At 39.1% G+C, this 22,915-nt stretch overlaps 2 protein-coding genes across 3 annotated transcripts; both read left to right on the top strand.

Moving 5' to 3' along the window:
• The first annotated feature begins 15 nt into the window (after positions 1 to 15).
• On the top strand, positions 16 to 6,455 carry LOC306881163 (endoribonuclease LACTB2-like). Of its 2 annotated transcripts, XM_079435090.1 has the most exons (8): positions 16 to 308; positions 396 to 559; positions 705 to 831; positions 922 to 939; positions 4,038 to 4,216; positions 4,313 to 4,461; positions 4,854 to 4,941; positions 5,034 to 6,455. In XM_079435090.1, the coding sequence occupies exons 1-8, from the start codon at positions 187 to 189 to the stop codon at positions 5,072 to 5,074; spliced, it is 888 nt and encodes a 295-aa protein (XP_079291216.1). In that variant the 5' UTR covers positions 16 to 186; the 3' UTR covers positions 5,075 to 6,455. The 2 variants fall into 2 exon arrangements, with proteins under 2 accessions (XP_079291216.1, XP_079291217.1); XM_079435091.1 differs by lacking the exon at positions 922 to 939.
• Positions 6,456 to 6,587: 132 nt separating this feature from the next.
• Positions 6,588 to 22,010, top strand: LOC306881154 (solute carrier organic anion transporter family member 5A1-like). Its single transcript, XM_079435079.1, has 10 exons — positions 6,588 to 7,370; positions 8,938 to 9,381; positions 14,499 to 14,631; positions 14,733 to 14,938; positions 16,742 to 16,906; positions 16,999 to 17,197; positions 17,286 to 17,445; positions 18,172 to 18,407; positions 18,488 to 18,552; positions 20,881 to 22,010. The coding sequence occupies exons 1-10, from the start codon at positions 6,989 to 6,991 to the stop codon at positions 21,336 to 21,338; spliced, it is 2,448 nt and encodes an 815-aa protein (XP_079291205.1). The 5' UTR covers positions 6,588 to 6,988; the 3' UTR covers positions 21,339 to 22,010.
• The last annotated feature ends 905 nt before the right edge of the window (positions 22,011 to 22,915 follow it).

Consider the following 22,915-nt stretch of genomic DNA (forward strand, 5'->3'; position numbering starts at 1 on the left):
GCTGGTTTGCCAACCGCCATAAAACTCCGAAAGAAGAAGAACATTGAGCGTCAGAAGAACATTGAGCGTTGTAAACTGACTTTTGAACAGGAAGTGTCTGCCTGACATGCTCCAGTCTTCTCTGTAGCAGGAGTGTTTTCAGAGTCATTTAAAGTTCGTGGCGTTGTCTGTGTGGTCCTGGTGAAAATGTCCGCGGTGATTCCTCGCATTGAGCAGCTGTCATCGAGAGTGGTGCGTGTTTTGGGCTGTAACCCGGGGCCCATGACACTGCAGGGCACCAACACGTACCTGGTCGGGACAGGCAGAAGGTACACAAGATAAATGTGCTTGTTTAAGCTATTTGCCACTTACAACCTATTTATTGAACGTAACGTGTGTCTGTGTGTGTCTGTCAGGCGAGTGTTAATTGATGCAGGCGAGCGCGCGGTACCGGAGTATATTGTCAATCTGCGCGAGGCTCTGAAGCAGCACGACACGTCCATACAGCACATTATGGTCACGCACTGGCATCACGACCACACTGGAGGAGTGCAGGATATACTCTCAAACTTTCACACAGGTCAATAATATGCATGTTGTGTACAGGTTTTGACATTTGTGCCCCAAATATGTGAATTTGTGCCTTTACCTAATAATGTAAATATCATTATACGAAAACCATGGTGTATATAAGAAGCCCTCACTAATGTAGCTATGTGTTGCAGATTCAGAGCTGAGGGTCAGTAAACTCCCTCGGTGTCCTCCACAGGAAGAAGTGATTGGAGACCAGAAGAAGAAATATTCGTATCTTCGTGATGGTGATGTGATAAAGACTGAAGGGGCAACATTACGGTAAATACACACACGCACAGGGGCGTAGCCACGGGTGTGCCAGGGAAAACATTTTAATTATTTGTTAATAAACTAGTGCTTTCTTCTCAGTCAGTGTCGACTGAAAAGGTGAAGTTGCCGAATGCCGACGCTGTCATCTACACATGAAACGTGTCTTGAATAGAGAAATGCACCTTTTCATTCCAGCTATGTAATTAGAATTTTTTTAATATTTTTTTAATTGGTTCGTTTAATAGACATTTCAAGTTTTCTATTGATTTCTTTGTGAGGCAGGTATTCGGTTCATTGCTGTGACGTGCTCCATTTCACGGAGACCGCATGAGAAGGAAGAAATCGCTTTTTGTTTATTTTCTCTATTTTACAAAAGCACAACCTTTTGGTGTTATCGGGAGTGTACATAAATCAGAAAAAAGTTATTTGCAGGAAAAAAAATGCAAGGGATCGCACGGGCGCCTCCATGTCATGCAGTAAGTGTGATCTAGGCTTATAATCAAACTGATGTGCGCACACTGACATACCGTGCATATTCATCTAAAAGAGGCAGCTGTGGCAATGCCCGAAACAGCAGCAGTGTGGAACAATGGCAAATTCTCTCTTTATTTTTTTCTTTTCTTTTTCTTTCTTTCTTGTTTGATTGTTTACAAAATACTAGCTTTTTTACTTCACATACATGAACAAGTACTTGCAGATAGGCTAATAAATCCCAATCCCATAAATGCCATCACAGCCATATCACCCTGCAGCCCAAGACCGGTTGCCCACTGAAGCTAAGCAGGGTTGAGCCTGGTCAGTATCTGGATGGGAGACCTCCTGGGAAAACTAGGTTGCTGTTGGAAGAGGTGTTAGTGAGGCCAGCAGGGGGTGCTCACCCTGCGGTCTGTGTGGGTCCTAACGCCCCAGTATAGTGACGGGGACACTATACTGTCAAAAAAAGCACCGTCTTTCGGATGAGACGTTAAACCGAGGTCCTGACTCTCTGTGGTCATTAAAAATCCCAGGATGTCTTTCGAAAAGAGTAGAGGTGTGACCTTGGCATCCTGGCCAAATTTCCCCATTGGTCTCTGACCATCATGGCCTCCTAATCATCCCCATACACTGATTGGCTTCATCACTCTGTCTCCTCTCCACCAGTAAGCTGGTGTGTGGTGGGTGTTCTGGCGCACTATGGCTGCCGTCGCATCATCCAGGTGGATGCTGCACACTGGTGGTGGACGAGGAGACACCACCCCTCACAATGTAGAGCGCTTAGAAAAGCAGAAAAGCGCTATATAAATGTAATGAATTATTATTATTATTATTAATAAATCCTCAAAACTTATATTACATACGACGACATGTTTGCAGGATAATTGCCTTTATTTTCGTTAAATACAGTGCATAGCTATGTAAACTGCTTAATTTGTGTGTAAAGGCCTATGTGAAAAAGCTTATTCTGGCCAGTACTAAATACAACATGCAATTTAAAATATGTTTTTATTTTCCCGGCTATTTTTAATATCTTGCAGATTCAGCAAGTTGAATGTAAACTTACAAATTTGCGGAGTGTGTGTCACGAATAAAGTGAAAATTAAATAAAAAGTCAAGTCTATTGCAGCATTAAATTTAGATCTGTGCATTTCTTTTGAAGAGTTCTTACAGCGTTTCGCATTATAACCTATCACATGATTCTGTTGATTTTGGCAAGTCAGAGGCGTTCATTAGAGTCATCTCATTGCTGGAACGTTGGTATGTTGGTCATAGCGTGCGCTCACTGACTGAATTCTGCACTCTGGTGAATTCAAAAACAAGAAAGTGTTTTTACATTGCTTTTTTAAAGTGCTTACACTCACGCTAGACTCTGATTATTAATTGATAATGTAAATGTTCTTGCTTGCTGTATAATTTGTTTGTTGTTTGAATAACCGTGGCGGAGTTATAATTAGAAACTTAAAATGTATTTTTTATTAAACCTGTGATCATCAGGTTAAATACAAATTCAGTCTTATTAAAATATATTGTAACAAATGGTACTTGACTAAAAGGAGTTTATGACGTGTGTGTAATTAATGATTAGGCTAGTGGTTTGAGCGCGTTTGACTAGAAACTATAGCGCAGTTAAAGAGCTGTTATATGTGATTGTCGGTGGCTGTCTCGAGGAGCGAGAAAGCTTCAGAAAATGGCTCATAAAAAGGACGAGGACGTGAATGCTTTTACAAATCAGAATCTAAAATGATGGTAATATGGAGAGAACATTTCACATGAAATTCTGTCAGTGAGAGGGGAGTTGTAGGGGTGCGCAAGAAAAATACAACCAGAACTATCTCTGGTCATTGTAATATGCAACTAATTTAATGTTTAGATTTTTTTTTCGATTGTGTGCAATCACAAAATAAGTATCCTGTCCTGTGGATGATGGAGGAGCACAAGAAGAATCTGGAGGGGTACGTAGCGAGCCTGAGTTATATCAGCCCAGTCTGTTCTGTAACGTTACGCAGAGTCTGATTATTTTGCACATTAATCTGGCAATAAATGTGGCACACCCACTTTTTCTGATGCACACCCAGAGTCCCGTTTCCTGCTACGCTACTGATATATAATTCTGTAGATGATATGCTTACAAATAAAAAATGTAAGTAAACTTTTGAACGGTTTTATAAACCACCGCTCAAAAGTTTGGGGTTGGTAAGATTTTAAAAATATATATATGCTCACCAAGTTTGAATTTGTAAAATTGTGAAATATTTAAATAACTATTTTCTGTTTTAATGTATTTTAAAAGAAAAACAGTGATAGCAAAGCTGAATTTTACTCCATGATCCTTCAGAAATCATGCTAACATGCTGATTTGGAGCTCAAGGAACATTTCTCATTATTTTCAGTGCTGAAAACTGTTGTGCTGCTTAATATTTTTGTAGAAACCATTTTAGATTTTTAAGGATTTTTATGAATAGAAAGTTTTTACTTGAAATTGAAATCTGTTGTGACAATTAAAGTCTTTACTGTGACTTCTGATCAATTTAAATCATTCTTGCAGAATACAATTATTTAAAAAAAGAAAATACTAATCCCAGACTTTTGAATGGTAATGTAGAATAAAATAGAATTTTTATTCACACACATTCCGAGTCTTGAAAGTCTGTACGTAAATGCATTGGGCGAATTATAAATGCAAAAACAGTAGTTGTTTCTTTTGAATAAGCTTTTTTTCTGTATCGTATGTGCACTAGGGTGCTGTTTACTCCCGGACACACAGATGATCACATGGCATTATTGCTGGAGGAGGAGCAAGCTATGTTTTCAGGTGACTGTATTCTGGGAGAGGGAACGGCCGTATTTGAGGACCTCCATGATTACATGAAGTCGCTGCAGAAGCTCCTCAGCATGAAGGCGGACCTCATATATCCAGGTGAATGCATGTGTGATGATCATTTTCTTTTCAGAGTGCTTTCTACATCAAACTTTCGGTGACACGAAGAAATGCTTTTGTGTATTTGTCTGTCAGGTCATGGGCCAGTGGTCCAAGACGCATGTTCTAAGATCTGTGAGTACATAACTCACCGCAACGCAAGAGAACAGCAGATCCTAAACGTTCTGCAGAAGAACAGCGGAAATGCGTTCACCTCCAGCGAACTGGTTAAAGTGGTGTACAAGGTTCAGCTTTTTTCTAAATGATCTTGGCTCTTTAATTAGACTGAATTCAAAAGCTTTTGGGTCATTCTGTGTCAAATCAACCAAATTTCAAAACAAAATTCCCAGACTTAAATTTTTGATTTTGCTAAAAAAAATTCTGATGAGAGACAGACATATGTAGTGATGAAAGCCAACATATTAAATGTCATGGATTAATATTTACGGAGTAATCCACTATTTTGTATTTATGGCCATTTTCACCTGAGATTCAGAGCCAAATTACAGGGAGGTAAAACTGAGAAACATACTTGTCATAAATGAGAGTACATTACTAGAAATGTTACATTATTATTTTCTAAACTGTGTACATTACATGATTTTCATGTGCTTTTTTTATATTGTCTGTATGCCAGGAGACCCCTGAACACCTGCACAGAGCAGCAGAGTTTAACTTGCTGCACCATTTAAAGAAACTCCACAAGGAAGGACAGATCTGCCTGGGTATGTGTGTGTGTGTGTGTGTGTGTATGTCTGCGTGTGCACCTGTGCTCTATTGCTTGACTGCGTTAACGTAAATTTTTGTTTCCTTGCAGATGAAGGTTCAAATGAAAAGAAGTGGAAGAGCAATTTGTGACTATTTTGTCCAGCACACTCATCACCCACAGTGACTAATAAAAGGTTCCCAGTGAAGTGAGATGGACTTGGAGTGGATGGCAGATCTACAATGGCCTTCATAATAATATTAATTATAATATTTCTTGAATAATTATTAATCAAAGTTACATTTATGCATGTTAGAGAATAAGTTGATTATGGCTTTAGTCTGCCTTTTTACTCTCTAAGAAGCTGCTCTCATTGTGTGTGTAACCATGCTCGGTAAGGTTTAGGGCTGAAGCAACATTGAAGTAAGATAAGTGTTTCTCTGCATATGTGTTAGTATCTGTCTTTACAGGGAGAAGCTCAGACAGTCCAGGACAAACGTTCCGCTGCTGAAGTCCAGCGTATCAGATATACGTCTTTGGAGAGACGTATTGTGTCAGACCTCTGATCACTTGTCACTAAAATAGTCATCAGAAGATATGCTTCAAGCTTGCATCCATATGTGGAAAATAAGTTTATCTAGGTTTTAGAACCAATCAGAATTTTGATGACCTGTGAGTTGACGCAATTAGCAACCTCTGTTAGGGTATAATTGCTGGTGTTTTTGAATTGTAAAGCAGGTCGGCCTACGAACTCCATCGCGAGTGTTAAAGCTGACTTCTGCCAGAAACTGCAAACTATTTCTTCAGTAATTTTTTCTTTAATTAATCGCATCCCTGACTCCTGGTCTTTGTTCATCATATCTGGTCCATGGGTTTTAACTGTTATTCCCCAACAGATTTAAGGGGACACTTTCAAAAGTCGACATGTGAAAACCTGCTCTGATAGGAGGCTATTAACATTTACATTTATTTAGCAGACATATTTTTGTAAGTGCCTTATAAATTACCACATTTATACAGTATAAATCATGCAACACAAAACAATTCATAAAATGGGAAAACATGTAAAAGGTAACGACGCTTGTAATCCGGTGAAATTTTGTTGTTTTGGACATATATTGCCATCTGATGAATGTAGCATCACATGAAAACAAAAGCAAAAAAATAATTTATTCCATGACAGACTGTGTACAATAACATGTAAAGAAAAGTAAAATAAAGCAACTTTTATGAGGCCAATGATGTAACTGGAATCATTATTTCTATAGCTGTAATTATTTAATGAGATAAAAATTTCCTGCGAATTTTGTTGTTTGAAGAATTTCATTGATTAATTATGTTATGCTAAATCACTGTTAATCAAAAATGTGCAAATATCTTTTTAAAAAAATGATGGTAGTTTGTAGGATTGTTGTTTTCTAAAAGTTGCCTTATTTTTTATTTGTCAGTAGAGGGCATTGTTTCAGCCTAAAAGCGTTAATGATTGTGTATTATAAGCTTTCATTTGAATTAAATTCATCTTTAAAAAAGGTTTAAAATTGTCCTTGGGTTTAGAGGAAAATAGTATTTGCACGTACTGCACGAAGGAGTTAAAATACAGACTGAGGTGGTGGAGCCCCATATTTTTGACAGGAATCGTGAACCGGAAGTTAACGTGCACCCGCTGCGGTACAGACGCGATACAGCTGACAGCGGTACCGTGAATAACGGACAGTCCGTGTTACCCCTCCGTCCAAGGACAAGGATATTTTGATCACACGGCGAAGATCGTTTGTCGGAACCGCTTGCAGAGGGAGGCGACAGAATACCGTTTAACGGCGCCGATGGAATTAATCGTGGTTATTAATCTAGCGCAGATAACGGGGCAGAATGCGCGTGTGTGATGCGGCCGAGAGCGCGCGCTGCAGTATCCGCGCAGAGGCGCGTGAGCCGCCGGCTGCAGGTCGACCGTCGATTGAGTGTGTTTGGTGAATTTGTGTCGAATTGAAATGAAAATGGTGCTGTAAAGAAACAAAGAGGGTGTTTATATATATGTGTACTGCGTCTGTGTGCTAGTCGCGCTGAGGATGGCATCCGGTGCCGGTGGGGAGGCGGGGGGAGGGGGCCTCGCACCCGTGAAACCGTTCCCGTACTTGTGTGAGGAGTCTACTCAGGGATTGAAATCTAAGAGCCTCCCCGCGCTCAGCGGTGGTCAGGCTCCGGAGCAGGACGCGGATCAGACTCTGCTCTCTGCCCCGCACAGCTCCCCCGTCAGGACAGAGCGTCGTGAGCCGGAGGGACGCGGCGCTGCGGCGCTCTTGACGCTCCGCCTGCCGCGGCTCCCCGTGAGGCGCTATGTGGACAGGATCCTGTCGGACTCGCGCTGCTTTCTGTTCTGCATGTGTTACCTCACCTTCATCCAGTCTCTGATGGTGTCCGGCTATCTCAGCAGTGTCATCACCACCATAGGTAATATACCTGACCACTGGCAGATCTGAGATTTCGAGCTCAACTCTTCACTTAAAGTCTCATGTCGCATCTCGCCCCATTCACCATCCATCTATCCGAATCTCTTAATTTCGCCATCTCATCTTTTCAAAATGTCTTAGTCTCATATAGATATCAATCCAATGCTCAGACAACATACAGAATTACCAAATTTGGCCATCAATTAAATATATTAAGGTTCTGAATCTGCAATATATAAATATATTGTGGAAACTTAATTTCCTGTAGAGCTGCTTTGCAACGATTTGTATCATAAAAAGCGCTATACAAATATAATCAAGGTCAAGACAGTTAAAATGTATTTTACTACAGATTACAAAGTACATAGTCATTTGTGACACATTTATTTACATTAAACAAGTTTTGTAGCTCAATATAAATACTTCAGATACTAATTAGGTTTGTAACGCAAAAGTTCCTCGAGAAAAATGACATCCACCAAACAGCATTTGGTTTTCCTCTGCATATTAAAAAAAAATGCATGCAATCTTCAAAATAAATAAAAATGTATATATAAAGAAACTCAAGAAGGCAACACAATGCCAGGGCATATAAACGTTTTGAATCTGATGAACAGGTTACTTATTTTGTCCTTTAGGAAACATGGAAGTATTAGTTTTTGAAGGGCAGCAAAACAAAATAAGAAATAAGAAAAATTTACACATCATTTTGTTAAAATTCTTACAATTTTGCATATTCTGCTAGGAGTATAAAACTAATGAGCAGAACTGTAGCTTAGGATTTGTCAGAAAATCAATTGCTGTAGATACTAATTGCCTGTTACAGTTTACATTAACGTTTTAACAAAATAAATGACATTAAAATTTAAAGTTTGGTAATCTAAAGTACTTTTTGGATTGTTTTACTTAATTGGTAATTTGATTACCACCCATTTAAAATGTAACCAATGAAATACAGTCACTCATATTTTGTATTTTAAATGCGTAACTAGGTTGCATGTACTTCCCAAACCTGGATATCATCTACTCTGAATATAATCTCTTAACTTCTTTTCATGTTTCCTCCTCTTGATCTCCATGTCATACCAATTTTGCCTTCTATCAGTAACATTTCAGTCTCATCTCTTCATCCACAGTTTCATGTTATCTCATCCCAACCGCCTTACAATCTTTATCTCATCACAAATTCCAATTTTTTAAATCTCATCTCAGTCTCATCTTCTCTTAATAACCTTTCAGTCTCATCTCTTTATTTTTCATGTTGTTTCATCTGATCTCATCCAAATCTCTCTTCCTCTTAATAGCATTTCAATCTTGTCTCATTTAGTCTCCTTTCATCTCACCCCAATCTCAAATTTCTAATTTAAATCTGCTCTCCTCTTAGCATCTCTCGTTTCATCACATTTCAATCTATAATTTCTCAGCCTCATCTCATCTTAATCTCTTCTCAATCTCATCTCAGTCTCATCCCCCTCCTCTATAAATAATATCTCAACTCAAAACATATTCTGTTTCAACGTTGGAGTATATTTATGAATTTTATACTAAATGAATCCTGTGTTTTCCAGAAAAGCGGTACAGTCTGCGAAGCTCAGAGTCGGGTCTTTTGGTCAGCTGTTTTGACATCGGTAGTCTCCTCATTGTGGTGTTCATCAGCTACTTCGGTGGGCGGGGCCAGAGGCCTCGGTGGTTGGCTGTAGGGGGTGTGTTCATTGCTGTGGGTGCCGCTCTCTTCTCCTTACCTCACTTCATCTCTCCGCCATATCAGCTGGAGGAGCTGAAAAGCGCAGTAGGAGGAGAGGGGCTCTGTGCAGGTGGGAATGGCAGCGGGCAGGAGAGGCCAGCACTGTCCAGGTGCCAGCGGGACCGGGAGGAGAGTGCGCACGCACTGTACGTGGTGCTGTTCATCTGCGCTCAGATCCTCGTGGGAATGGGATCGACTCCCATATACACCCTTGGACCAACTTACCTAGATGACAATGTGAAGAAGGAGAACGCATCCCTGTACCTGGGTGAGTCGAAGTGAGGGTTTGTCTGTTACCCCCTTTCCACCAGCAGGAACCAGATGCTAGTTCAGAGTCAGTGCTATTGCCGGTTATTAGTTGGTTCGACTGGCGAGCCCTTTAAGAACCAGTTGCTTTTCCACAGGCTAGAGAGCCAATACAGAGCCAGGTCTTACGTCACTGAATATGTTTAATGTATCGTGTCACAAGCGCGGCAGCGCCAAACGTAAAAGACTTGTTCGAGGTGCATCGGCGCCACGCAGACTGATCGATTGATAGGCACACAACACACTGAAGCACCGCGAGAGCGATCCAAAAGCATAAATGCCACCCACCGGCCGGTCCGTGCAGCGCCGATCCATCCCGAACAAGCCAAAACAAACTTATCAAACTAGGCTCTGGCTCCGACCCAGCACTGGAACTTCCTTAGTGGAAAAGGGGTATGTGTGTTGTTGAATGGCTGGGTCAGTCTGTCAAATCAGGTAAAGTGTGTAACTTGGGGCCACGTTTTTCTTACATGAGATCTACACAACCACCACTTTGTCGCTTCAAAAAGTTCATAAATAGATCATGAAAGTAATTGATATGAATTTAGCATGTAATGTTCTGAAGAGACTATCACTTTAAATGATGAACAGATTTAATTTAGGCTTGTGCACTTGTGTTATTTACCTCTTTATGATGAATCGCTTGTTTTATTCCACATTTCTCACTTTGGATAAAGTGCCTGTAAAATTAATAAATGTAAATTCCAAATTTTTTTATTTTATTTTTTTTAGGTTTTCATCTAATATTTGTATTTTATTTTACAATCCGAATTCCGGAAATGTTGGGACGTTTTGTAAATTTGAATAAAATGAAAACTAAAAGACTTTCAAAATCACATGAGCCAATATTTTATCCACAATAGAACACAGAGAACATAAATAATATAGGCCTGCTACAGGTCTTAAAGTTGGCATGGGGGCAACAAATGGCTGAAAAAGCAAGAAATTTTGAAAAGATTCAGTTGGGAGAACATCTAGCAACTAATTAAGTTAAAGCTGCAGTCTGTAACTTTTTTTTTTGGTTAAAAATGATCCAAAATTAATATTTCAGCAAGTACATGACCAGCCAGTGTTCAAAACTATCGCCTTTAGCCCGATTCACAACGGTTAGCTTATAATAATGTTTTCTAATTTGAGTGGTACGGGTAGGTTTTCGTGGGAAATTCGAGCATGGCACTGCATCATTACATCACGTCTGTAAACATAAAGAAGTTGTCCCAGCTGCTAGGCTATCGCATGTGCAGAAGCTGCAGGTGGCAAATCGTTTAGCCTTTTCTCACAGCAGGTAGAATAATTAAATGTATCATTTTGATGGCGTATTATAATCCAGAAAGGTTTATGAAACACATGTGAATGAAATTTAATTATATTCCATTTTTAAATGCTTCTGGTTACAGATAGCCTGGGATTATACAAGATTTGTTTTTTAAAGAAAACCAGTTAAAAAGGAGCAAATAGTTTTTTTTTTTTTTTGGTTAAAATAATTGATTAATATGAAATTCAAATGGCATGACAATTAGATTAGACTGTACAGTAATTGAAATCTACATGCTAATACACACTATACTCATATAGTCACGTAATGCTGATGTTGTTAACATTTAATAATTTTACAAAGTGTAACAATAATAATACTTTGCATGGTTTGATGTGATATGAGCTAACCGATCTTTAGATTAAATCACCACTGGTGGCGAGATTTATGGTAATGCTTTTTCCTCAGTTGGTCAGAACAAACGTGGCAGACTTGTTATTTACTTGTTCAGATGGCAGTATACGATTCTAGGCTAGAATCTGTGATTGCGAAGTACAGTAAACATCCACACCGGTGCGTGACTGACAGCTACACATTCACCTCAAAACATTAGATTCATCCGTGCTGAAGCCGTGCCAACTCACAACCCCACACAAGCAAGAAAATTCCTCAAGCAGCTGCAATTCCAGGTTTTCGAACAGAGATGGCGACAAAGAGGCAAAACTTATGGACTGCAGCTTTAATTGACATCAGGTCTGTAACATGATTAGCTATAAAAGGGATGTCTTAGAGAGGCAGTCTCTCAGAAGTAAAGACGGGCAGAGGCTCTCCAATCTGTGAAAGGGAGCGTAAAAAGATTGTGGAATACTTTAAAAACGTTCCTCAACGTCAAATTGCAAAGGTTTTGCAAATCTCATCGTCTACAGTGCATAACATCATCAAATGTTTCAGAGAAACTGGAGAAATCTGTGCGTAAGGGACAAGGCCGAAGACCTTTGTTGGATGCCCGTGGTCTTCGTGCCCTCAGACGACACTGCATCACTCATCGGCATGATTCTGTCATTGACATTACTAAACGGGTCCAGGAATACTTTCAGAAACCACTGTTGGTAAACACAATCCTCCGTGCCATCTGCAGATGCCAACTAAAGCTCTATCATGCAAAAAGGAAGCCATATGTGAACATGGTCCAGAAGCTCCGTCATGTCCTTTGGGCCAAGGCTCTTTTAAAATGTACTGTTTCAATGTGGAAAAGTGTTCTATGGTCAGACACTGTGTCCTCCGGTCTAAAGGGGAGGGAGACCTTCCAGCGTGTTATCAGCGTTCAGTTCAAAAGCCAGCATCTCTGATGGTATGGGGGTGCATAAGTGCATACAGTATGGGCAGCTTGCATGTTTTGGAAGGCACTATGAATGCTGAAAGTTATATAAAGGTTTTAGAGCAACATATGCTCCCCTCCAGATTTTAGCAGGACAATGCAAAACCACATACTGCAGCTATTACGACAGCATGGCTTCATAGTAGAAGAGTCCGGGAGCTGAATTGGCCTGCCTGCAGTCCAGATCTTTCACCTATAGAGAACATTTGGCGCATCATTAAATTAAAAATACTTCAAAGACGACCACAAACTCTTCAGCAGCTGGAAACCTATATCAGGCAAGAATGGGACCAAATTCCAACACCAAAACTCCAGAAACTCATAACCTTGATGCCCAGACGTCTTCAACCTGTTTTGAAAAGAAGAGGAGATGCTACACCATGGTAAACATGCCCCCGTCCCAACTATTTTGAGACCTGTAGCAGGCATTAAATTTGAAATGAGCTCATTTTGTGTAATTTTTTTTACAATTTCTCAGTTTAAACATTTGTTATGTTATCTATGTTCTATTGTGAATAAAATATTGGCTCATGTGATTTGAAAGTCTTTTTAGTTTTCATTTTATTCAAATTTAAAAAACGTCCCCACATTTCCGGAATTTGGGTTGTACTTCAGCTTTATTCCAATTGAGAAAAACCATCTTTTATAGTTTTAGTTTTATGCCAACAATAACAACACTAAGAGTCACAACAGTATGCAGTAACAACCCTAGATAATCCGATTTGATTTAATGTGGAGTGATCAGTGTGTTAGTCTTACTGGTTCTGTACTTGCTTGGAACTAGGGGTGTGCGATATGACGTTTTTTGATCATGGACGATAAAAATCTCTCTTATCTGCTTTTGAAGAAATATCGTAGTATCGTGCTACAGCGCACATTCTATCAATTACGCCTCTGTCTCTATATACTGTACAACACGACATACAGTAGTAGAGTTACTCTGACTGGACACTGCATTTATTCGCGATCACAAAAGTACATTATTTGCATATAAGCCTCGCCAGTGTCCTGACATTTTATCCTACCCGTCAGATTTAAATGTTAAATGTTTCATCAACTAAAACCCTGTAAAACAGTGCCTGATTACTGAACTAAGTTATCTTTTGCGCTAATACTGTCAAAACACACAAGGCTTGCATATAGACTGGTTGGTTATGTCTAAAATTAAAGTAAACAGTTGAGAGAAAAATGGATACGTGCCTTTATATTAGATGCGTGCAGGTCTTAAAGGGACAGAACTAAACATGCTGTCGACTGTCATTAAAGGGATAGTTCACCCTAAAATTTAATTTCTGTCATTATTTACTCACTCACACGTTGTCCCAAACCTGTATTAATTTCTTTCTTGTGCTGAACACAAAAGAAGATATTTTGAAGAATGTGGGTAACCAAACAGTTGCTGGTCCACATTGAATTTGATAGTAGGAAACAAATCAAATGGAAGTCACTGTGGATCAGCAACTGTTTGGTTTTCCATGTTCTGCAAAATTGCATTTATGTTCAGCAGAAGAAAGAAACTGACAGAATCGACAGAAAGATAACATCTTTTATTTTTGGGTGAACTATTCCTTTAACGTTAATATAACAACAAAACGCACAGAGAAAAATCACTCGCTACTCTTGACTGAAAAACTTTAATACAGTTGCTTTAGGAATCAGTCTATATAGTTTATTTTTTATATTTGTTCATTCAATTTGTTGAATGCTCCTGCTAAATACACCTATTGTACCTGAAAATAAAGTCTCAGGTCCGGCAGGGATTGTAGGTGGGGGAGTGAATAACCAACACTCTCTCCACCCTCAGTACCACGACTGAGGTGAGACCCTTGAGCAAGGCACTGAACCCCCAACTGCTCCCCGGGTGCCGCAGCATTGGCTGCCCACTGCTCCGGGTGTATGTTCACTACTGTGTGTACACTTGGATGGGTTAAATGCAGAGCACAAATTCCAAGTATGGGTCACCAGACAACTTGCAAAATAGTAAAACCAATATGACAAAGAATCATGATAAAACCGTGAATCGTGATATATATAAAAAAATTTAAAAAATCGTGATATGATATTTTTTCCATATCCCCCACCCCTACTTGGAACAATATTTTAGAAGATTTTCTTCAGGTTTCATACCTTTAAACATTTAAAATTTTTAAACAAAATCAACATTTGGAACTGACATTCTATTAATTAGCTAAGTGGGCATGGTAAAAGTCCATGCTAATAATCTCAAAATTGCAAATATTAGCTGTTTGTACCAGTCTGTTGATATAAGTGTATATGAGATTAGGTTTTGTCCACAACAGTGCCTTTTAGCCTGATGATTAACAAGTTTATTTTTTGTACTTCCTAAAAACAACTCTGTGACCTGAATTCTGCCATGCAAAGTCTGTAATCACCTAGCATATGACAGCTAAAGAAATTCTGTTGTTCTTGTTTTGTGCATGTTCAGCTATCATGTATGTAATGGGAGCTCTTGGACCAGCCGCTGGGTATCTGCTGGGTGGAATTCTGATCGGTTTCTATGTCGACCCCGGTACCATTGTCAATATTGATCAGAATGACCCACGGTTTGTGGGAAACTGGTGAGGGAAATCTTGTCTCTCATTTGCTGTTTATTAATTAACATGCAGTAGACCTAACAGCACTGTAACCCTCTCTGTGTCTGTCTCTCTCTCTCTCTCAGGTGGAGTGGGTTTCTCCTATGTGCTGTGGCAATGTTGTTGGTGATCTTCCCCATGTTTTCCTTTCCTAAAAAACTTCCTCCACGGCACAAGAAAAGTAAAAGACGTGTAAAAAAGGCCACAGGTGATGTCTCCAGCGATGACGAAATGATGAAAGAAAAGAGCCAGGCTGTCTCGTCCTCCATGGGTTTTGGCAAAAATATCAGAGGTGAAGCCTAATGTCAAATCTAAAATCTGATTCTGATCAGATCATCTTTAAATAATGGTGTCACACTAGATATTTGAGACAGCTAGGATTTCCAAAGATTTGCTTTTCAGAAATGGCTAGCAAGTTGGACATGGCTATTTTATTTTATTTTTTAAATATTGTATTATATATTAAAGCGATCATCGGATGTGACATGCACTTTTTCAAGTTGTTAGAACTGAAATGTTTGTTGGCAGTGTGTGTACACAACCTCCCTATAATGATAAAGAGCCACCCAGTAGTTTGTTTTTAATCTCGTAAAATAATTTCCCCTTTCTCATATCAAGCCATTCTCAGATGCCTGTCTATGTGATGTCACACAGACCCAGGCCCTCCCAAAAATTTGTTGATTGACACTAGCATTTTACCTTAGACCCGCCCTGAGTGAGCTGTCATCAGTCTGCCATTGTTTCGACGCTGGAGCAGATGTAGACAAGAATGGCTCCTAAGCGACTGAGGTGTTCTGTTGTTGGATGTAATAATGAACGTAGCAGTCGTCATTTACTCCTGACATCTGAGCCGCTGAAGACACAGTGGATTACTTTTGTTTTTGAAGGGAATGCATCCTCCGATCTGCCTAAATGCATTTATGTTGGCGCGAATCATTCGTGATCCAGCCTCACCTACAGAAGAAGTGCATATAAGGTTCTTTTATTAATCTTTGCAAATCGCCTTTCCTATTAACATGCTAATTAGCAAGTTCCGCAGCTAAAGTAAACAGTATTATGGCCCTGTCCCAAATGGCACCCTAAGCCCTCACGGTCTTCCTCTGAGTCTGCACATTTGTGACATAATGCCGCTTTGACTTCCGGGTAGACGTCCATTGCGTAGCTCGCAGGCTTGGGGGGCTACGGTCTCGTGGACTTAACGGACACGCGTACACAGCAGTCATTGTAAGTCCTCAAGACCGAAAGTGTACATCAAGTGTGCCATTTGGCACAGGGCCCATGAGAACGGCTCGTCACCGCATGGAAGAGAGGGGCGGAGTCTGCAGAGCTCATTAGCATTTAAAGGAACATGGACTAAAACACTTTGCTGAAAACAGTGCTGATTTTGACAGGGTAAAAAGGGTTGTTTTACATCATCATTGAGAAATTTTAACTAACGTATGTTATAGACTTTTCATCGAGACCCTAAATAATCATATCAACTTGTGGAAAATAGGTATCCGATGACCCCTAAAAAATATATATATTTTTCATTAGTTATATAAATATATATATTTACATTTAGTCATTTAGCAGACGCTTTTATCCAACGCGATTTACAAATGAGGACAATAGAAGCAATCAAAACCAACAAAAGAGCAACAATATGCAAGTCCCATGACAAGTCTCGGTTAGCCTAACGCAGTACACGTAGCAAATTTTTGTTTTAATGAAAGAAAACAAGTAGAATAAGAAAAAAAGAAAGCTATTGTTAGAGGGTTAGATAGATACAAAGAAGACATAGATTCAAAGACAGATAGATAAAAATAGAATTAGAGAGTGCTAGAATTAGAGGATCAAATAAAGATACATACATATGTACTGTGTGTGTGTGTGTGTATATGTAACTTTTTTTTACTTCAGTTTTATTAGTTTCAGTACTCAAGATTACTTATTTTATTTCCGCTTTATTTCAGTTAGCGAATATAGTTTTTAGTAGTTTTATTTAACAGTAACAACACTGATTATTAGTATGAACACATTTTGGATGACACATTTAAAATCAAATGATAAATCTGTCTTATTTCTCTCTCTGTCTGTTTCTGCCTCTCTCCAGATTTGCCGAAAGCAGCAGTGCGTATATTGAGTAACGTGACGTTCTTATTTGTGAGTTTGTCGTATACTGCGGAATGTGCCATCGTCACAGCCTTCATCACTTTCATTCCCAAATTTATTGAATCTCAATTTGGTGTTCCAGCATCTAATGCCAGTATATACACAGGTACAACACAGACTCACACTGACACAAACATGTGTTGATCTGATCATAGTACTTGCTTTGGGTGTTTATTAACTGTGAATTTGTGGATGCAGGTCTGATCATCGTACCCAGTGCAGGCGTCGGTATAGTTTTAGGTGGGTACATCATTAAGAAACTGAAGCTTGGTGCAAGAGAAGCAGCAAAGCTGGCCATGATCTGCAGTGGCGTGTCTTTGCTCTGCTTTTCCACTCTCTTCATTGTCGGCTGCGAGAGCATCAACCTCGGTGGAATCAATATCCCTTACACCACCGGGTAATGGAGTAAAAACCTGTAGACACGTACATAAATATCACCTGGAAACATGAGCTGCACTGAATGATGTTCCATTTGTTTTTTGCAGGCCGACGCTGACTCTGTCTCACCGAAACCTGACAGGAAGTTGTAACGTCAACTGTGGCTGCAGGATTCATGAGTATGCGCCTGTCTGTGGCTCTGATGGTATCACGTACTTTAACCCATGTCTGGCTGGCTGCAGCAACATCGCCAACCAAACCTCAGGAGTGAGTCATTTTTAATCAAGAGTTTTTAAAACGGAGTCTGTGGTCAGTTGATATGTAGATCAACAATGAATCCAGGGCTTGACAAAAACATGTTGGGGTTCATTTGCTGTAATGCTCAACTGATTGCATGTTCTCTTGCAATACTGTTTATACTGGTTAAGCATATGCTTGCTACAATTTGTACTCTTAGATTTTGGATTCTGTTTTTTTTTTCCCTACATTTTCATCTTTCTGGACTTTGTTTTAATGGTTAAATTAAACTGTAGTAATCAAAAAGCATGTCTTATTGAAATCATACAACTTATAGAATTTAACAACAATTTATTAAGCGTTTAACAAAAATGTCATTTTGAAATTATTATTTTTTTTCGAATTCAATTTCATGTTTTCCATTTTAATTGATTCAATAAAGGTTTAATACAATTTTTAATAATCAAAAATCAAATGTCTAATCAATTCAATTCATACAACTATAAAGTTTTTATGACTGAATTTTGTATTTCAGTCACACATTTTCCACATTCGCGATAATCATAGGGTCCTAAAATAATTTCTGGACCCCCTGGCTATGATTCGTGGACCCCACACCCCACTTTGAGAGCCACTGGCTTAAGATGCCTACATTTTTCATGGTAGCTTAAAAATTTAACCACCAGAAAAAAAATGGTCTCTGTCAGTATTGTTGACATTTTTCATGTGTACGGTAACGTGTTTTCTCCCGCTCAGATCGGAAACTATTCGGACTGCGCATGCGTTCAGAGCAGACAGGTGATCACGCCGTCGGGAGGAAACCATGATCTGCAGGTGGTGATTGTGAAGACGTACCTAAACGAGAACGGTTACGCACTGGCAGGAAAGTGTGAGCGCACATGTGGAACACTCATCACCTTCCTCATCTTTCTCTTTATCGTCACTCTCATAACCGCCTGCGGTCAGCCATCCGTCATCATCGTTACGCTCAGGTCTGCCTCTCTCCATGTACTCAGCTATCTTCTATCTGTATCTCTTTATTTTACTCATTCCTCTTTTATTTTCTGAGCAGGTCAGTGGAGGAAGAGGACAGGCCGTTTGCTCTGGGAATGCAGTTTGTCCTCCTCAGGACTCTTGGTAGGATTGGACAGATTTGATTGAATTCATAATTTTTTTGACTGTCCAATTAAGCTGGGCAAATATTGAATATTCATCATATGTTCAGGGCTGCGTTTCCCGATAACGCTGTCTCTTAGCGCGCTACGAAGACTCTAAAGGTATGCCTTAACTAAAGGTGTACCATTTCTAGTCGTGTTCCCCGCACTATACCTTAGGAGGTTGCTTAAGATATACCTTCTTACGTGTGACGTTACCAGGTGCTGTCCATGGCGGTGGTGCTGAATTGGTTGATATCAATGGCTCGAGAATCGATTATTCATTTTATGCACATGCTTTTTCACTGCGTTATGTGAGAAAGCGGTGTTCTTTATAAAAGAAATGTTGACTTCTAACTCTTTCCTGTTAAACTTTTACTTTCACTTTGCAACATTCATCATGTCAGGGAAGAAAACCAAGAAAGAAAAAATATATTCCCAGAACACCTCCCAGTGGTCACCACAAAAAATAAAAAAAATAAAATAAGCCTTCAGGAGACACTGCTTAATAATTTAACAGCTTTTAACGGAAGAGAGAAAAAAATTAAACATTTTAATTTTATATAATTTTATTAGATTTTATATCATTTTGAATTGAGTATGCGAACCCACAACCTCATGCCCAAACGTAGCTTATATCATTAACTGACAGTATGCCTTCACTAGCCTTTGAATGGTTCATTAATATTATCATAATATGTTTTCCTTAGTGTCTGCATTTTCTCCACAACCAGGGTAGATCGCCCAGCAGCCGCATCACATATTGGTGTAAATCACTAGCTTCTGTTATTGGATGACCTACTCAATAAAAATACAACAAGACAAACATATAATCAACATCTACTAGGTTGTTACGGAGAAAAAGAGTGAAAGAGGAGAGCCGCCAGTAGTTGAATTTGTCCTGACAAAATCAGACCAACTATCTAGATCTAAAAGCTGCTGAATTTGCATTTGCAATTTTTCACCGTTTTTGATTTTGCACAACTATTATATTCGTATAGAATGAGATGTAAAGAAATGTGAACTGTCAAAAGTGATGAGGTATAGCTAAGAGTGGTCCAGACCAACTTACGGAAGGTATACTTAACTAAGAATGTTTCAGGAAACGCGTATTAACGATAAGGTACAGCTTAAGGTACAACTTAAGAACGACGTAGCGTTGAGAAAGTTTCGGGAAACGCAGCCCAGGATTGTTTTGCTGTCAATATAGAATTAAGATTTTAATGCTCTTTTTATTTGGCCATTACATTTCCCGAAGATCATCTCAGAAGACTATAATTTTCTGGCTCTCGACTTATTCGAATTCTCGAATATTAAGCAATATAAAATATAAGCTGCTTCGTTCAGTGATTCAAAACTCTGATTTAATGATTCATATGCACCTTCATTTAAAGTGTTTCGTGAAAGATCACTAGCATTTTTTATATATTAAAAGGTTGATGATAAAAAAAATACAGAAAAACTTTGTAATATTTTGAAATATTACATTTTAAAATAATTAATATTTAGTGCTGTCAAACGATTAATTACGATTAATCACATACAAAATAAAAGTTTTTGTGTGTATTTTGTGTATATTTATGTATATATAAATACACACACATACAGTATATATTTTGAAAATATTTACGTCTATAATTTATAAATATTTAATACATAAACATAACATATTTTTCTGAAATATATACATGCATGTGTGTGTATTTATATACATAATAAATATACACATGCATATATTATGTAAACAAAAACATTTATTTTGGATGCGATTAATCGCAATTAATCGTTAGACAGCACTACTAATATTCTAATATGGTGATCTGGTGCTCAGGAAACATTATTATTATTATTATTATTATGTTGACAATGTTATTATGTTTCAACAATGTTGAAAACAGTTGTTCTGCTTAATATTTTTGTGGAAACCATAATATATTTTTTCCATTAATTTTTTTTTAATGAATGGAATGTTAAAAAGAACAGCATCTCTTTGAAATGGAAACCTTTTGTAACATAAATGCCCTAACTAACACTTGATCAATTTAACGTGTCCTTGCTGAATACATTTTTCTTTAAAAAATTATTTTATTTAAAAAAAAAAAAGATTTCTTTAAAAACAAAACTTAACTGATCTCAAACCTTTGAATGATAGTATACATAAAAAAAGACATAAATATTATTAAAAGGTTAAAAACATCTAAAAATATTTTTTTCTCCCAGCCCTACCACTGTTCCCACTGTTAATCAAATAGTTGCTAAATTCATGAATATTTAAAATTTTTTTATACATTCTCTCTTTCTGTCTCTTCAGCCTACATCCCCACTCCTATCTATTTTGGAGCTGTGATTGACACCACCTGTATGCTGTGGCAGCAGGATTGTGGTTTCCATGGGTCCTGCTGGGAGTACGATGTCACTTCCCTCCGCTTTGTTTACTTTGGGCTGGCGGCGAGCTTGAAGTTCCTGGGCTTCCTGTTCATCTTTCTCACCTGGTATTCACTGAAGCGGCTCGAGGAGCAGACGCAAACACACACACACGCACACACGCTCTCCCCGCTGGACACGGTGAGCCACCTCATCTGTCACGCAGGAGGCCACAAAGGCCACGCCCGCACACGCTCCTGTCCTGTCTTCCTGCCACGCCTGGCAGAACACTCCCACGCTGCAGTGCCAGCTGGACACGCCCTTAGCCGTGGTAACAGCTGCCCTGGCAATGGCCTGAAAGCAATAACTCCACCCATACGGTCACTTGAAAAAGTGGCGGTTTGAGGACTGGAGCCATGCACACACACACACACATTCGCTCATACACGTGCATGCAAACATCATACGATTACGAGAGCCGATTGTATGTAAATGGAAACATACCACACCGCTTATAGCCATTGCTGGTGCCTTTTTTTTTTTTTTTTAACACAAACACACTTCAAAGACACATTATCACAGGATTTTTGTGAAGCACTGATTAGTAATAAACCTTTTTTGACAATACCTCAGCAGGACGAATACCTCTGTTCATTATTACATACAAATACAAACACATACTCATCTCATCTAGTTACCTATAGTGTTAGTTGTGCACATACTCTTTTGCTTCTCCTGTACAGCAGACAGATACATGTACTTGTTTACCACCTTTGTTCATCCATTTTTAAACAGTGAAGGGAAAGAGACTGCAAACTTTACTATGCAAACTCCTCCCATCGCACTGGCTCCTCCTGAATCACATTAGCCCCTCCCCTAAAAAACCTCCATACCAACCATTGTTCTACACCCAGACTGTAAACTCCTCCCACAGTACTGACTTCAGTGTGTTCAACAGATAGGTGGGTGTACAACATCAAAGTACCATGAGAGCTATAGAGAGCAGACCGCTACATATGCTTTCAAATCACTCTCATGGTACTTTGATGTCATTCACCAATCAGTCTGCGCAGCACCGCTTCATGTCGAACACACCTTCATCACATTGGCTCCTCCCAAACTCTTTTGGCCACACCCAGATTGTAAACTCCTCCCCCAGTACTGACTCCTCCTGAATCATAATAGCCCCTCCCACATTTAAAAAACCCTCACCTAAAACAACAGGCTTGTTCGAGATGAACCACAGTAGCCTGTCACCGGCTGGCGAGATCTGCTGCTTGCAGTCGGGGGCGGAATTGAATGCGGAGGCGTCAAGTCGGACACTTTCTGCTCCCGGTAGTGATGTTCGTGCTGTTTTTGCATACTCTATCATCACAGATGAATTAAATGCAATATCTGTCAAATACAGACGTTTCAGAAATGTTTTCATGAGCAACAGAAACACTTTTTTTTTATACTGCTTAATACAACGCCATTTGTTCTTGAATAAAGTTCAACATAAACATATACTATTTATATACCAATAAAGTAGGGGGATAAATATACTTTTATCATTGTTTTTTGATAAACGTGACTCAATATAACAGTGCGACTAGAGTAAAAAAGCTTTTATTGTTATAAAAACACAGATTTGTGAGCACTATTGGAATTGAATTATGATAAACATTTAACACGTCGTCCTTGTCATCACAGAATCTGACCAATGAGAATAAAGTGTGTTGTCATCAAGGCTTTCGCCGCCGATTGAGCAACTGCAGCAACTGACCTAAGCGGCTGGTCTCGTTTTGCTCTCGCGGTACTTTGATGGCACTTGTGATCGTAAGGCGGCTACAGCGCCAATCAAAGTTTCTAACCAGAATGCATTGCCTTAAGCCGGGCTCACACTGTACGATTTTTTAAAAGTCCTTTAGGATTGTACTTGTCAGACTGTACGAACATGATGATCATGTCACACTATCGGATCTAAGTTGTCATTAATGTCA

Source organism: Barbus barbus, assembly GCF_936440315.1.
Source record: "Barbus barbus genome assembly, chromosome: 15".
Classification (NCBI taxonomy): Eukaryota; Metazoa; Chordata; class Actinopteri; order Cypriniformes; family Cyprinidae; genus Barbus; species Barbus barbus.